Source organism: Anomaloglossus baeobatrachus, chromosome 1, assembly GCF_048569485.1.
Source record: "Anomaloglossus baeobatrachus isolate aAnoBae1 chromosome 1, aAnoBae1.hap1, whole genome shotgun sequence".
In the NCBI taxonomy this organism is placed as follows: domain Eukaryota; kingdom Metazoa; phylum Chordata; class Amphibia; order Anura; family Aromobatidae; genus Anomaloglossus; species Anomaloglossus baeobatrachus.
In genome coordinates this window covers 345,795,720-345,812,513 of record NC_134353.1, presented here as the reverse complement: position 1 = coordinate 345,812,513, position 16,794 = coordinate 345,795,720, and the positions used below count along the sequence as shown (strand labels likewise).

At 47.0% G+C, this 16,794-nt stretch overlaps 1 protein-coding gene across 7 annotated transcripts in view; it reads right to left on the bottom strand.

Annotated features, from left to right (window-relative positions):
- Positions 1-16,794, bottom strand: part of SEC31A (SEC31 homolog A, COPII component) — a 157,648-nt gene that overhangs the window by 29,028 nt on the left and 111,826 nt on the right. For 6 of the 7 annotated variants that reach the window (XM_075352408.1, XM_075352403.1, XM_075352400.1 and 3 more), the window contains 3 exons: positions 6,909-7,058; positions 5,686-5,781; positions 5,290-5,422 (listed from right to left, as the gene is read on the bottom strand). In XM_075352408.1, the coding sequence (XP_075208523.1) occupies positions 5,290-5,422; positions 5,686-5,781; positions 6,909-7,058 (379 nt within the window). The remainder of the gene's footprint in view (positions 1-5,289; positions 5,423-5,685; positions 5,782-6,908; positions 7,059-16,794) is intronic. The other variant, XM_075352405.1, reaches the window with a different exon arrangement.

Genomic DNA, 16,794 nt, shown 5'->3' with positions numbered 1-16,794 from the left:
ATGAGCTAGATTTAGAACTTGATTAGCGTTAACAGTCATTTTAATTATTCCATAAATCAATAGTACACATGAAAATAAGCAACTTCGTAATATATCTTATCAGGGAAATCTGCTCCTTTCTCTGCCAGAAGTGATCAGTCATTATCAAAATTCTCAGTTCTGAGATAAAATCCGTATTCAGTGAAGACTTTCCATTACTGAAATGGGAGATGTCAGCTGTTACTGATAAGATCTATGTAGATAGAAAAGGGAGGAGGAGCGGAGCTCTGCCTCTAGATCCTCTCTCTGCCTACTCCCTCTACCTCTGGCTCCTCTCTCCATCATAGAATCTCAAGTAACAGCTGCCATCTCCACTCAGTAATGGAAAAGTAATAAGAAGCAGATTTGTCTGATTATATTATATTATATATATTTTATATATATATCTATATACAGTGCCTACAAGTAGTATTCAACCCTCTGCAGATTTAGCAGGTTTACACATTCGGAATTAACTTGGCATTGAGACATTTGGACTGTAGATCAGCCTGGAAGTGTGAAATGCACTGCAGCAAAAAAGAATGTTATTTCTTTTTTTATTTTTTTTTTTAAATTGGGAAAAGTTTATTCAGAGGGTCATTTATTATTCAACCCCTCAAACCACCAGAATTCTGTTTGGTTCCCCTAAAGTATTAAGAAGTATTTCAGGCACAAAGAACAATGAGCTTCACATGTTTGGATTAATTATCTCTTTTTCCAGCCTTTTCTGACTAATTAAGACCCTCCACAAACTTGTGAACAGTACTCATACTTGGTCAACATAGGAAAGACAAAGGAGCATTCGAAGGCCATCAGAGACAAGATCGTGGAGGGTCACAAGGCTGGCAAGGGGTACAAAACCCTTTCCAAGGAGTTGGGCCTACCTGTCTCCACTGTTGGGAGCATCATTTGGAAGTGAAAGGCTTATGGAACTACTGTTAGCCTTCCATGGCCTGGACAGCCTTTGAAAGTTTCCACCCGTGCCGAGGCCAGGCTTGTCCGAAGAGTCAAGGCTAACCCAAGGACAACAAGGAAGGAGCTCCGGGAAGATCTCATGGCAGTGGGGACATTGGTTTCAGTCAATAGCATAAGTAACGTACTCCACCGCAATGGTCTCCGTTCCAGACGAGCCCGTAAGGTACCTTTACTTTCAAAGCGTCATGTCAAGGCTCGTCTACAGTTTGCTCATGATCACTTGGAGGACTCTGAGACAGACTGGTTCAAGGTTCTCTGGTCTGATGAGACCAAGATCGAGATCTTTGGTGCCAACCACACACGTGACGTTTGGAGACTGGATGGCACTCCATACGACCCCAAGAATACCATCCCTACAGTCAAGCATGGTGGTGGCAGCATCATGCTGTGGGGCTATTTCTCAGCCAAGGGGCCTGGCCATCTGGTCCGCATCCATGGGAAGATGGATAGCACGGCCTACCTGGAGATTTTGGCCAAGAACCTCTGCTCCTCCATCAAGGATCTTAAGATGGGTCGTCATTTCATCTTCCAACAAGACAACGACCCAAAGCACACAGCCAAGAAAACCAAGGCCTGGTTCAAGAGGGAAAAAATCAAGGTGTTGCAGTGGCCTAGTCAGTCTCCTGACCTTAACCCAATTGAAAACTTGTGGAAGGAGCTCAAGATTAAAGTCCACATGAGAAACCCAAAGAACCTAGATAACTTGGAGAAGATCTGCATGGAGAAGTGGGCCAAGATAACTCCAGAGACCTGTGCCGGCCTGATCAGGTCTTATAAAAGACGATTATTAGCTGCAATTGCAAACAAGGGTTATTCCACAAAATATTAAACCTAGGGGTTGAATAATAATTGACCCACACTTTTATGTTGAAAATGTATTAAAATTTAACTGAGCAACATAACTTGTTGGTTTGTAAGATTTATGCATCTGTTAATAAATCCTGCTCTTGTTTGAAGTTTGCAGGCTCTAACTTATTTGCATCTTATCAAACCTGCTAAATCTGCAGGGGGTTGAATACTACTTGTAGGCACTGTATATATATATATATATATATATATATATATATATATATATATAAATAAAATAAAGTAGTTGTTTTTTTTCAAGTGTACTATTGATTTATGAAATAAAAACTAAAATGATGGTTACGCTTTAGACACAGATAAAAAAGTGCATGGTTAAAAGACCTTATAATTAGGGCTGAGCGGATCCGGACTGTAAAAGTCCGGATCCGCGCAGTTTCAACGCTCTCTGGGTGCCGGGCGCGGGATTCCGGGTGCATGATCCGAATTCGGCAATTAAAGTAAAAATAAACAAAAGAAGAAACAAATGAGAGTTTCATACTTACCGATACTCTGTGTCACAGCGGCACACTGCTTCCAGGTCGCGCATTCACTTCCTGTACTGTCCATCGCATACACACAGCTTTCCGTGTTTTCCCCGCCCACCGGCCGTCCTCTCATCTGTGATTGGTTGCAGGCTGACACGCCTCTATCCTGTGACAGTCTGTTCTGCAGTCATCACTTATTGCGGCTCAGGCTACACTCAGAGCTGACAGTCTTCTTTATGTCTGCTAGCTGTGACATGTAGCAGAGCTGGATGTGTCGTCGTGGGACCTCATGTGGATTACGTCGCAGCTGCAGGGTGTTTGGGCTTAATAAAATGGTGAAGGAGGGTGTGTGCTTTGTACTTTATTCCAAATAAAAGGATTTTTCTGTGTGTGATTATTTACATTCACTTACAAGTTAGTGTGATGAAGGTATCTCATAGACGCCTGTGCCATCACAAACCTAGGGTTTAGTAGTAGCTGTGAGCGCTGCTATTAACCTCTCATTACTCCGATTGCCACCGCTCCAGGCCAACGGGAAGGGCTGGTATCGCACCGGGATTGTCACATCTAATAGATGTGACAATACCGGGCGGCTGCGGGCTGAGAATATAGCAGCCCCCAGCCAGCGTTATCATGGCTGGGGAGGAAAATTGGGGGGGGACCGCATGGCGTTTTTTTTTTTAAAATTATTTATTTAAATAAAAAAAAGCCGCATGCGGTTTTTCTTAGGCCGCAGTCACACTTGTGAGGGACTCCCGCGAGTCTGACATCGCAGCACAGCTGCACACTTTTGACAGGAGCGTGCATGTGTTTCTAGGTACATGCATGCTCATGCTCAGACAGCGGCAGGCTGTGCCGGGTGATGTCATCGCAGATCCGCACGAGTCTGACATCACCGGCACAGCAGCACTCTTCTGACAGGAGCGCAGACACTTGCACTGCTTTCCCCGCCCACCGGCTGTCCTCTTTTCTGTGATTGGTTACAGGCTGATGCGCCCCCAGCCTGTGACAGTCATCGCTCATTGCGGCTCAGTAATAGGCTACACTCAGAGCTGGCAGTCTTCTCTATGGCTGCTAGCTGTGGCATGTAGCAGAGCTGGATGTGTCGTCGTGGGACCTCGTGTGGATTACACCGGAGCTGCATGGTGTTGGGGGTTAACAAAGAGGTGAAGGAGGGTGTGCGTTTTGTACTTTATTCCAAATAAAGGATTTTTCTGTGTGTGATTATTTACATTCAGTTACAGGTTTTTGTGATGCAGGTAGCTCATAGATGCCTGTGCCATCACAAACCTAGGGTTTAGTAGCAGCTGTGCACTACTATTAACCTCTTATTACCCCGATTGGCACCGCACTAGGCCAACGGGAAGGGCCGGTATTGCACCGGGATTGTCACATCTAATAGATGCGGCAATTCCAGGCGGCTGCAGGCTGAAAATATACCAGCCCCCAGCCGGCGTTATCATGGCTGGGGATGAAAATTAGGGGAGACTGCATGTCGAGTTTTTTTTTTAAATTATTTATTTAAATTAAAAAAAATCCAGAGTCACACTTGCAAGAGATACACTGATTTCCCCGCCCACCGGCCGTCCTGGCGCCTGTGATTGGTTGCACTCAGCTGACATGCTGTCACTCAGGATGGGGGCGCGTCTAACTGCAACCAATTACACTTGCCGCTGGGCGAGCAAAGTAGTGAATATTAAATTGTCGGTTCCGGAAGGGAAAAGCATGACCCGGAGTGTGCAGCCATGACAGCGCCTCGGTGAGTATGCCGCGCTTGCTCCTACCCCCATATCCCCTCCGCAAACTTTTTTAATCTCCGGAATCCGGTCCCCATTGACTTTTATGGGCACTGGATTCCGGAGCGGATCGGACTCTTTAAAATCTGGCAGTGATCAGCAGGTCCTGGTATTTGAGCAGTTCGATCAGCTCTACTTATAATCCAAGAATAAGTTTACATAAAGTTATGGTGGTAGTTTGGAGGGACTGGGAGGCAGACAGATTCACTTTAAGACAATCTTTATAAAGTTGAGTAATTGAAGTTAAATTAAAGTCAACTTAATTAAAGTTGAGCTCCTAATTTATTACTTTTAGGCCTTGGTCATACGCTGAGCATTTGGGGAGTTTCTTACCTCAGTATTTGTAGCCAAAAATTAGTAGTGGGTGAACAATACAGAAGTGGTGATATGTTTCTATTTCACTTTTCCTCTGATTGCTTCACTCCTAGTTTTGGCTACAAATACCGAGGTAAAATACTCACCAAATTCACTAAACATGTGAATGTGGTCTTATAATAGCCCAGCGTTTCAATAAAAATCAACAGGATTGTGAATGCAGCTCTGGACCAAAGTAAAGTGTTAACAGGTCCAGTCGAGGATCAGACTTGTAAAGTTACACAACGTGTTATGTTAAGCAGAATATATTGCCTTGTTTTTTTAGGCTTAATTAAAATAAATGAAAGATTAGTAAGAAAGATGGAAGATATCCATGCATATAGTGGAAATAAAGTTGGTTCGAATTGATTTGCCTGTCCCTTTCCATCAGCTATGACAGTGGTTTATGGCACCTGCACAGGAGCACTGCCTCTTACTACCTGCCGACATCCGTGGCTCTGCTTTCAATCAGCCAGCCTGGCGCAACGTCAAAAGGGCGTCATGCCAGGACATGATTATGTTGCGCCAGGCCAGTAAATACTGATTGTGAAAGGAGTGGTAATACCGCTAACGTCCATCGGTCACAGACTACTGTTATGGCTTATAGAATGGGACATGAAAATAAATTCAAACCAACTCTTAAGTTGCAATAAAAATGTGGTCTCGAATTAGCACATTTCTGTATTAGAGGTATGTGATATGCAAAAAGGTTTGTATTAAGATATACAACACCTGCTACAGTTATAAAAAGTCAAAATACATAGACATGCATGTCCTCACACTCCACCTATACATTGATGTGTATAAATACATACTTGGTGGGTACGGCTGCCGACCACTTATATTATACGGGTTGGCATTAGAATCTGGCGGGAGGCCTGAAGCGCCAAGAGCAGATGGATACAAGTTACCAGGAATGTTGAAGCCTGGGGGTGGGGCATTTTCTCTCTGTAAAATGGAAAAAGACAAACAATTTACACCTGCAAGTGTTCAGGTGAAACGATTCTACGTTAATAAGAAGTTGACACTCAATGGCATTAATAGCAGTGCAATATGTCTAAATGCAGCAAGCTACAAAGTCAGCGCAAATAAAGTATCTGTTTCGGAAACCAAGTGCTGCACAATATGTGATGTGCTGCGCAAGTTCAGAGCATGCCCAGTGAAACTGCAAAAGAAAAGAGGCAAACCTTCCATGTACTGCATTGTTATACCTGTGTGTCAAAGGAAGAGGAGGCAGCAGGTGCAAAGCTGGTAAGGGCAGTAGGGTTTTTGTTACTCCAGGAAGTGACAGTAGGGGCAATTCTAGCCTGAGGTGAATAAAGAAATAAAAATCACTGGAAAAACTAAAGAGATTACAGCTAAATTGTGCCTTGGTGAAAGGGGTGGCCATTTTTCTATTGGTCCTACAGAGACAAATGCCACCATCTGATAGGAGTGATAAAGACTTTAGAGAAAGTATAAGGCACCTGTGAAGAGAGGGCTGCCATATTACAATGGTTGTACACAGAAAAGCATAGTGTGAAAGATAGGTGTTCATTAGGGAGATGAGAAAAGTCAGAACAACACAACCACAACCTTGTGTACTATGCTGGTGAAGTATGAGGCTTGCAAAAAGAAGATTTTTGTTTACTCATCGTAAAATCTTTCTCTGAGCCAGAAATAGCATTCACTGGGCTAAAACCTGGGTGTGTTTTATATATCATACACACACACACACGCGCACACACACGCACACACACACACACACACACACACACACACACACACACACACACACACACACACACACACACACACACTACAGCAATCCTTTGTGTTTAGCTCAGAGAAGATTGTCTTGAATTGAAAAAAACTTTAGAAAACTCTCCGCTCTGTCAAATATAAGCCTAAGGCATGTTTACAGCCTCGGAGTGTGAACAAGTAAGTTTCCAGTCACTCACAGCAAGAATATATCATGAAAGGGAACCTGTCCAATGATTCATGCTGACCGAACCATGACCAGCTCCCGATTCCCTAACACCTATGTTTTGCTAATGCTGCGTCATTTCAGGTAAAAGCTTAGTTAAAATTGCTTCTGGGGACGAGGTGACCAGTCCAGGAAGCAGGTGTTGATGGCGACTGACAGTCTGTCCCTATACACACATATATGAAAAGACAAGTCAGTCTACAGTAGCTGAGCATTCAGGGAAAAGCCATTGGTATACAGCCTTTTGGACCAGTTAACCCATCCCCAGATGCACTTTCAATCTTATTTTTTATGAAACACTACAATTAGCACAGTAAAATATAGAGGTTTGTAACGCAGGAGCTGGGCTAATTTTTGTTGCCCATGGTAAAGACAGCATGAATCAAGTGACAGGTTACAAAAAGTTGCAAACAAACACATACCCATCTAACAATAGAAATCAGTAAGGTTTTTTTGTTTTTCTTTTACCTGTGGATAGTACTGGTTTTCTGGTGTTGGTTTCATGTGTGTTGGCATGCGCTGGGGAACCACTGATGTTGCACGAGTTCCCATAGCGGGCGTCAATCCACTTTCTCCTTGTGCTCGAGACAATCTCTCCCGCAACTGCACAATGTTCAGCTGGAGAAAAGAAGAGAAGTATAACAGATGGCAATAATTCAGTTACAGAATAGATGGGAATTTTGGGTGCTGTAGCACAAAATACAAATAGAAGGAGAGATAGACAGAGGCAGGGACAGAGAGAGACAAAAAAAAGAGAATTTTGTTTACTTACCGTAAATTCTTTTTCTTATAGTTCCGTATTGGGAGACCCAGACATTGGGTGTATGACTTCTGCCTCCGGAGGACACACAAAGTACTACACTAAAAAGTGTAGCTCCTCCCTCTGAGCCTATACACCCCCTGGAGAACCAGATCTAGCCAGTTTAGTGCAAAAGCTGAAGGAGAATAGCCACCCACAAGTAAAAACAGAGCAAGAACCGGAACAACCGGAGATTCTGTAGGGCTGCGGATGGAGACCAGTCTCCTGCAAAGCATGGAGAACCGTGCTGGCTCCCACTTCAAGCCAGAGCCCGAGGGATGGTGAAGGAGCGCGGCATGTAAGGCTCCAGCCTTGGAATCAACCTTAACAGCACCGCCGACACAGTGGGGTGAGAAGGGACATGCCGGGGGTCCAGACTTGGACCCGATTTTAATTCAAACTCTTTCCAAAAATGAAAAATCAGATGAGAATGCATGTGTGGATGTATGTCTCCTGAACACAAAGCAATGAACTGAAAAACAGAGCAAGAACCGGAACAACCGGAGACTCTGTCCACGACAACAGCCGGTGATAACACGCGGAACAAGAAACTGCCAACAGGCAACAGGGAGGGTGCTGGGTCTCCCAATACGGAACTATAAGAAAAAGAATTTACGGTAAGTAAACAAAATTATCTTTTTCTTTATTGCTCCTATGGGAGACCCAGACATTGGGACGTCTCAAAGCAGTCCATGGGTGGGAATAAACAGAAAAACTGAGAAGTAGGCAGAGCCTAACTTCACAAATGGGCGACAGCCGCCTGAAGGATGCGTCTGCCCAAGCTCGCATCTGCCGAAGCATGAGCATGCACTTGGTAGTGCTTTGAAAAGGTATGCAGGCTAGTCCAAGTGGCAGCCTGACAGACTTGCTGAGCTGTAGCCTGGTGCCTGAAAGCCCAAGAGGCACCGACAGCTCTGGTCGAGTGTGCCTTGATCCCCGGCGGGGGAGGCACCTGAGAACACTGGTAGGCATCGGAAATGGTCGACCTAATCCAATGGGCTAAGGTCAGCTTAGAAGCAGAGAAGCCCTTACGCCGACCTGTGGTTAGCACAAAAAGAGAGGTGCACCGCCTAAGAGCAGCGGTGCGAGACACATAGATCCGGAGCGCCCGCACCAGATCCAGAGTATGCAACGCTTTTTCAAAGGGATGAACAGGAGCCGGACAAAAGGAAGATAGGGTAATGTCCTGGTTAAGGTGGAAAGGAGAAACCACCTTAGGGAGATAGTCCGGAGTCGGACGGAGAACCACCTTGTCTTGATGAAAAACCAAAAAAGGTGACTCCGAAGAGAGCGCAGCCAAATCAGAAACTCTCCTGAGGGAAGTTATGGCCACTAGAAAGACCACTTTCTGTGAAAGACGAAACAAAGAAACCTCCCTAAGAGGCTCAAAGGGGGGTTTCTGCAAGGCCGTGAGGACCAAATTGAGGTCCCAGGGATCCAAGGGCCGCCGGTAAGGCGGAATGATGTGAGACGCGCCCTACATGAAGGTGCGGACCTGAGCCAGCCGGGCGATACGCCGCTGGAACAGCACTGACAGAGCCGAGACTTGTCCCTTGAGAGAATTGAGGGACAGTCCTAGCTGCAGACCGGACTGTAGAAAGGACAGAAGGGTCGGCAAGGAAAAAGGCCAAGGAGCATGGCCGGAAGAGCGACACCAGGACAGGAAAATTTTCCAAGTCCTGTGATAGATTTTGGCCGAGGAAGACTTCCGGGCCCGAGTCATAGTGGAAATGACTTCAGGAGGAATACCAGAAGCCGTCAAGATCCAGGACTCAAGAGCCACGCCGTCAATCTGAGAGCCGCAGAATTCTGGCGGAAAAACGGACCTTGTGAGAGAAGGTCTAGACGGTCCGGAAGATGCCACGGCCCCTCTACGGACAGATGGAGCAGGTCTGGGTACCAAGCTCGCCTGGGCCAGTCCGGAGCAATGAGGATGACCCGACGGCCCTCCATTCTGATCTTGCGCAGGACTCTGGGCAAGAGAGCTAGAGAGGGAAACACGTAGGACAGACGAAACTGGGATCAGTCTTGAACCAGAGCGTCCGCTGCGAAGGCCTGAGGATCGTGGGAGCCAGCCACGTAAATCGGAACCTTGTTGTTGTGACGGGATGCCATTAAGTCCACGTCCGGAGTGCCCCACTTGCGGCAGATTGACTGAAACACTGCCGGATGCAGGGACCACTCGCCACTGTCCACGGTTTGACGGCTGAGATAATCTGCCTTCCAGTTTTCCACGCCTGGGATGTGGACTGCGGATATGGTGGACTTGGAGTCCTCCGTCCATTGAAGGATACGTTGTACCTCCAACATTGTCAGGCGGCTGCGTGTCCCGCCTTGGTGATTGATGTAGGCAACTGCTGTCGCGTTGTCTGACTGGACTCGGATGTGCTTGCCCGCCAATAGGTGGTGAAAAGCTAGGAGAGCCAGGAGCACGGCTCTGGTTTCCAGCACATTGATCGAGAGGGCTGACTCGGACGGAGTCCAAGTGCCCTGTGCTCGGTGGTGGAGACATACCGCTCCCCAGCCGGATAGACTGGCATCCGTGGTGAGGACCACCCAGGACGGAGCCAGGAAGGAGCGTCCCTGAGACAGAGAGAGGGGCCGAAGCCACCACTGAAGAGAGCTCCTGGTCTGTGGCGACAGAGCCACTAACCTGTGCAAGGAGGAAGGCCGCTTGTCCCAACAGCGGAGAATGTCCAGCTGCAGAGGACGCAGATGGAACTGGGCAAAGGGAACAGCCTCCATTGACTCCACCATCTGACCCAGCACCTGCATCAGGTGCCTGATGGAATAACGGCGGGGCCTTAGCAGAGAGCGCACCGCCAGTTGGAGGGACTGCTGTTTGATCAAGGGCAACTTCACAAGTGCCGGCAGAGTCTCGAACTGCATCCCTAGGTACGTGAGCCTCTGGGTCGGAGTCAGAGTGGATTTGGGCAGATTGACCAGCCACTCGAATTGGGCTAGAGTGGCGAGAGTGAGCGAGACACTCCGCTGACAGTCTGCGCTGGATGAAGCCTTGACTAGAAGGTCGTCCAGGTAAGGAATCACTGCCAACCCCTGGAGGTGCAGAATCGCAATCACTGCTGCCATGACCTTGGTGAATACCCGAGGGGCCGTGGCTAACCCGAAGGGGAGAGCCACGAATTGGAAATGTTCCTCTCCGATTGCAAAACGTAGCCAACGCTGGTGAGAAACTGCAATTGGCACATGCAGATAGGCATCTCTGATGTCGATGGATGCCAGGAAATCCCCTTGGGTCATTGAGACAATGACTGACCGCAGAGATTCCATGCGAAAATGCCGCACCTGAACATGCTTGTTGAGAAGCTTGAGATCCAGGATGGGCCGGAAGGAACCGTCCTTTTTGGGGACTAGGAAGAGATTTGAGTAGAAACCTCTGAACCGTTCCCGGGCGGGAACCGGTACAATTACTCCATTGGCCTGCAAGGATGCCACGGCCTGAGAGAAGGCGGCGGCCTTGGAACAGGGGGGAGTTGACAGAAAAAATCTGTTTGGCGGGCTGGAAGAGAATTCTATCCTGTAGCCGTGGGAGATGACATCCTGCACCCACTGATCGGAGACGTGTTGAAACCACGCGTCGCCAAAGTGGGAGAGCCTGCCACCGACTAAGGACGTTGCTGGCGCGGACAGATAGTCAAGAGGAGGCTGCCTTAGTGGCAGCAGCTCCTGCGGTCTTCTGTGGACGCGCCTTTGTGCGCCAGTTGGATTTTTGGTCCTTGGCTGAGTTAGTGGACAAGGCCGAGGGCTTAGAGGACGACCAGTGGGAGGAACGAAAGGAACGAAACCTCGACTGGTTCCTACCCTGGACAGGTTTTCCTGGTTTTGGTTTGTGGCATGGAAGTACTCTTCCCGCCAGTAGCTTCCTTAATAATTTCATCCAGTTGTTCACCGAATAGCCTGGACCCAGCAAAAGGGAGCCCAGCAAGGTACTTCTTTGAAGAAGCATCTGCCTTCCACTCTCGATAGCGAGGGAATTAGCCGAAGCCACCGCATGAATGCATCTCCTCTAGAGAAGCAGAGATGGCTTTGAGAGCCCACACTGCTGCAAAAGATGGGGAGAACGAGGCCCCTGCCGCCTCATATACAGATTTGGCCAGAAGGTCAACCTGGCGGTCAGTAGAATCCTTAAGAGAGGTGCCATCAGCCACTGATACAACGGTCCGGGCTGAGAGTCTAGACACCGGTGGGTCTACCTTTGGTGAATGAGCCCACTCCTTGACCACCTCAGGTGGAAAGGGAAAACGGTCATCAGAACCATGCTTTGGGAAGCGTTTGTCAGGAAAGGCCCTAGGCTTGGTCACAGCGGCCTGAAAACTGGAGTGGTTAAAGAACACACTCTTTGTCCTCTTAGGCAAGGTAAACTGGTGCTTTTCTGCCAGAGAGGGTTGCTCCTCTGATACTGGCGGATTGAGGTCCAGTACAGAATTAATGGACGCAATCAAATCACTAACATCTGAGTCACTTTCGGACAGATCAATGGGGCACATGGAGGTAGCCTCCGAGCCCCCAGTAAAGGCATCCTCCTCGTCCCGCGAGTCAGCTTCTGAAACAGAGCCGCGGGACGAGGAAGGGGAGGGAGCCCTACGTCTCCTCTTAGGAGGACGGGGTCTGGGACCAGATGAAGAATCCTCTGTTAAAGAACACACTCTTTGTCCTCTTAGGCAAGGTAAACTGGTGCTTTTCTGCCAGAGAGGGTTGCTCCTCTGATACTGGCGGATTGAGGTCCAGTACAGAATTAATGGACGCAATCAAATCACTAACATCTGAGTCACTTTCGGACAGATCAATGGGGCACATGGAGGTAGCCTCCGAGCCCCCAGTAAAGGCATCCTCCTCGTCCCGCAAGTCAGCTTCTGAAACAGAGCCGCGGGACGAGGAAGGGGAGGGAGCCCTACGTCTCCTCTTAGGAGGACGGGGTCTGGGACCAGATGAAGAATCCTCTGTGAGCTCCGCTGAAAGAGCCCTAGCAGCAGAGGCACCCTGTGAAGGGGGCTGATGCATGTTCAGCAAAGTCCTGGACAGCTGTCCCATGGAGTCGGCAAAAGACTGGGAGATTGACCTAGAGAAGGATTCTACCCAAGCCGGGGGTTTAGCCACAGGAGCCGGAGCAGCCGGAGAGACCACTGTGGGTGCGATTCCAGGCTGAGGCATTGTCAGGTTAGAGCAGGCATCACAATGTGGATATGTGCTCGGTTCAGGCAGCACGAGCTTCTTGCAGTGCATACTGAATATAGCTTTGGAGCCTTGCTCCTCGTGTGAGACATGCTGCTGAAGTGGGGGCTCTGCCAGAGTGACCCCCAGAGAGTATATACAAAGGCCCACAACCAGAGGTTGTGGCTTACCAGACCGCTGGAGCGGTTTGTGTGCCCTCCAGATCCCGAAGCCCGGACCCCAAGCACCTCAGCAGGGATGCTGCAGCCAGTGCTGATCGCAGAGAAAACGCTGATAAAATGGCGCCGGAGCGAGGAGAGGGGGCGGGACCAACCCTGAGAGCGGGATCTGGAGGGCCAAAGAGACTTACACGGGAGGAGACATGTACCCAGTGAGGAGTGTCCCTCCCCTGTGCAGAACGGCCGCTGGGCGGAGCCGCACTGTCCCTCTGCATGAATGACATGCGAGGGCAGTGAAACCGAAAGTAGGCCTCCGGCGAAGCCGGGGCCTAAATTTGAGCGGTGCGGCCGGCGCGCAGGCACCATCGGCGCGGTTCTCAGGCGACAGCCAGAGAACCGGCCGGAAATGTCAGAAAACTCACTCAGCACACTCTCCCAACATAATAAAGTACAGGGACCCCCAGAATATAAACGTCTCAGGTACTTATCTTGCTGAGACGCAGGGTTCCAAGTCCCTGGGGATGAGTGCTCCGTCCAGCAGGATCCTGAAGGGCTGCGGATGGAGACCGGTCTCCTGCAAAGCATGGAGAACCGTGCTGGCTCCCACTTCAAGCCAGAGCCCGAGGGATGGTGAAGGGGCGCGGCATGTAAGGCTCCAGCCTTGGAATCAACCTTAACAGCACCGCCGACACAGTGGGGTGAGAAGGGACATGCCGGGGGTCCAGACTTGGACCCGCTTTTCTTCAAACTCTTTCCAAAAATGAAAAATCAGATGAGAATGCATGTGTGGATGTATGCCTCCTGAACACAAAGCAATGAACTGGCTAGATCTGGTTCTCCAGGGGGTGTATATGCTCAGAGGGAGGAGCTACACTTTTTAGTGTAGTACTTTGTGTGTCCTCCGGAAGCAGAAGCTATACACCCAATGTCTGGGTCTCCCATAGGAACGATAAAGAAAGTAACACATACATATATATGTGTGATTATACACACACACACATATATACACACACTGTGTATATCTATATATCGATACATACACAGCCACACACACATATGCATGCTTATCTATCTAGACACGTACATAATATAGTGTGGGTGCTTAATCTGCAATGCTAAAGATATCAATATGGTGGATTCATGTTTTAGTTACTCTGAATCAATAGGTAGAAGGGCAAACTGCTAAGGCTGCTGCAAAATGGCAGATGAGCTTACAGAATTTATTGCTTTTAGATCAATCTTTTGTGCATCAGAGAAGAATCTTAATGATTTTTATAGTTCAGCTCTCCATTTACTTAGAAGAGGCTTGTCATTTATCAGCAATTCTAATAGTTTATAATAATTATCCTAGTACGGATTCAGATTTTATGCCGTGTTATATTAGACAATGCTGGCAAAATAAACCATTTATACACCGTGTGCAGAATTATTAGGCAAATTTTGATCACATGATACTTTTTATACAGGTTGTCCTACTCCTACTTGGGCGGCACGGTGGCTCTAGGAGTTTGTATGTTCTCCCCGTGTTTGCGTGGGTTTCCTCCAGGTTCTCCGGTTTCCTCCCACACTCCAAAGACATACTGATAGGGAATTTAGATTGTGAGCCCCAATGGGGACAGTGTTCCTGATGTATGTAAAGCGCTGCGGAATATGTTAGCGCTATATAAAAATAAAGATTTATTTATTTTTATTTTTACTCCAAGCTGTATAGGCTTGAGAGCCAACTACCAATTAAGTAAATCAGGTGATGTGCATCTCTGTAATGAGGAGGGGTGTGGTGTAATGACATCAACACCCTATATGAGGAGTGCTTAATTATTAGGCAACTTCCTTCCTTTCCTTTGGCAAAATGGGTCTGAAGAGAGATTTGACGGGCTCTGAAAAGTCCAAAATTGTGAGATGTCTTGCGGAGGGATGTAGCAGTCTTGAGATTGCCAAACCTTTGAGGCATGATTGTGGAGGTCACCTGTGCTGTACTATGTTTGTTTAAACGTAATAAGAATATCTGTGTATATAAATAATCAAAATGTAGATGTAGATGCAAAATTCTCTGTCTGTCTATGTAGCCATTGCATGGACCCATAATATAATTCTAAGCTGTATATTGAAAAAGTTAGCCAAAGTATAAATGAACAAAGGAGATATTCATTAAGTTAATTGGGCTGCCTTATCAGTAAAATTCACAGGAGAAGGAATGTAGTATTTGTGGGATGAGGCGGGTGATCCCATACTCCCATGTATCATTTCTACAGAAACTCATCGTCGCTTACTGCCTTCAAAGTGTATTATTTGGGATGATGTATGATCTCATGCATTCTTCCAATGCTGCCCATACGCACTCCCCCCTAATTATTCTTTATCAGTATGTGTGAGCAAATGGAAAAGTTTTTGTAAATATCTTTCAGGCTGAAGTGATGTGTTTAATGCTGGAACAATAGAATACATGAGTCAGTTGGTGACGCTGGCTGAAAAGAGAGCATGTCTGTGTTCTTTGTCATATATATATATATATATATATATATTGGCACTGATATACAGCTAATACGGCACCGTCTCTGGATATCCCAAATGAGGACTCCATTAGCAGTCTTCAACGCAAATTCCTCCCTTGACATGATCACCAAACAGTCAAGCGTTTCATGGCATATAGCCAACAGGGTCGCAAGAAGCGTATTGGGCAAAAAAGGCGCAAAATAACTGCCCATGAATTGAGGAAAATCAAGCATGAAGCTCCCAAGATGCCATTTGCCACCAGTTTGGCCATATTTCAGAGCTGCAACGTTACTGGAGTATCAAAAAGCACAAGGTGTGCCATACCCAGGGACATGGCCAAGGTAAGGAAGATTGAAAAACGACCACCTTTGAACAATAAACATAAGATAAAATGTCAAGATTGGGCCAAGAAATATCTTAAGACTGATTTTTCAAAAGTTTTATGGACTGATGAAAGGAGAGTGACTCTTGATGGACCAGATGGATGGGCCAGAGGCTGGATCAGTAAAGGGCAGAGAGCTCCATTCCGACTCAGATGCCAGGAAGGTGGAGGTGGAGTACTGGTATGGGCTGGTATCATCAAAGATGAATTTGTGAGACCTTTTCGGGTTGAGGATGAAGTGAAGCTCAACTCCCAGACCTACTGCCAGTTTCTGGAAGACAACTTCTTCAAGCAGTGGTACAGGAAGACGTTGGTATCGTTCAAGAAAAACATGATTTTCATGCAGGACAATGCTCCATCACATGCAACCAACTGCTACACAGCGTGGCTGGCCAGTAAATATCTAAAAGATGAAAATATAATGACATGGCCCCCTTGTTCACCTGATCTTAACCCCATAGAGAACCTCTGGTCCCTCATAAAATGTGAGATCTACAGGGAGGGAAAGCAGTACACCTATCGGAACAGTGTCTGGGAAGCTGTGGTGGCTGCTGCTAGCAATGTTGATCGTAAACAGATCAAGCACCTGACAGAATCTATGGATGGTAGGCTGTTGAGTGTCACCATAACGAAAGGTGGCTATATTGGTCACTAATTATTTTGGGTTTTGTTTTTACATGTCAGAAATGTTTATTTCTAAATTTTGTGCAGTTATATTGGTTTACCTGGTGAAAATAAACGTGAGATGGGAATATATTTGGTTTTTATTAAGTTGCCTAATAAGTCTGCACAGTAATAGTTACCTGCACAAACAGATATCCTCCTAAGATAACCAAATGTAAAAAAAAAAACCACTCCAACTTCCAAAAATATTAAGCTTTGATATTTATGAGTCTTTTGGGTTGATTGAGAACATAGTTGTTGATCAATAATAAAAAAAATCCTCTAAAAAGAAGGGAATTTTGTTTACTTACCGTAAATTCCTTTTCTTCTAGCTCCTATTGGGAGACCCAGACAATTGGGTGTATAGCTTCTGCCTCCGGAGGCCACACAAAGTATTACACTTTAAAAAGTGTAACCCCTCCCCTCTGCCTATACACCCTCCCGTGCATCACGGGCTCCTCAGTTTTGGTGCAAAAGCAGGAAGGAGGAAACTTATAAATTGGTCTAAGGTAAATTCAATCCGAAGGATGTTCGGAGAACTGAAACCATGAACCAAAAGAACAATTCAACATGAACAACATGTGTACACAAAAGAACAACAGCCCGAAGGGAACAGGGGCGGTTGCTGGGTCTCCCAATAGGAGCTAGAAGAAAAGGAATTTACGG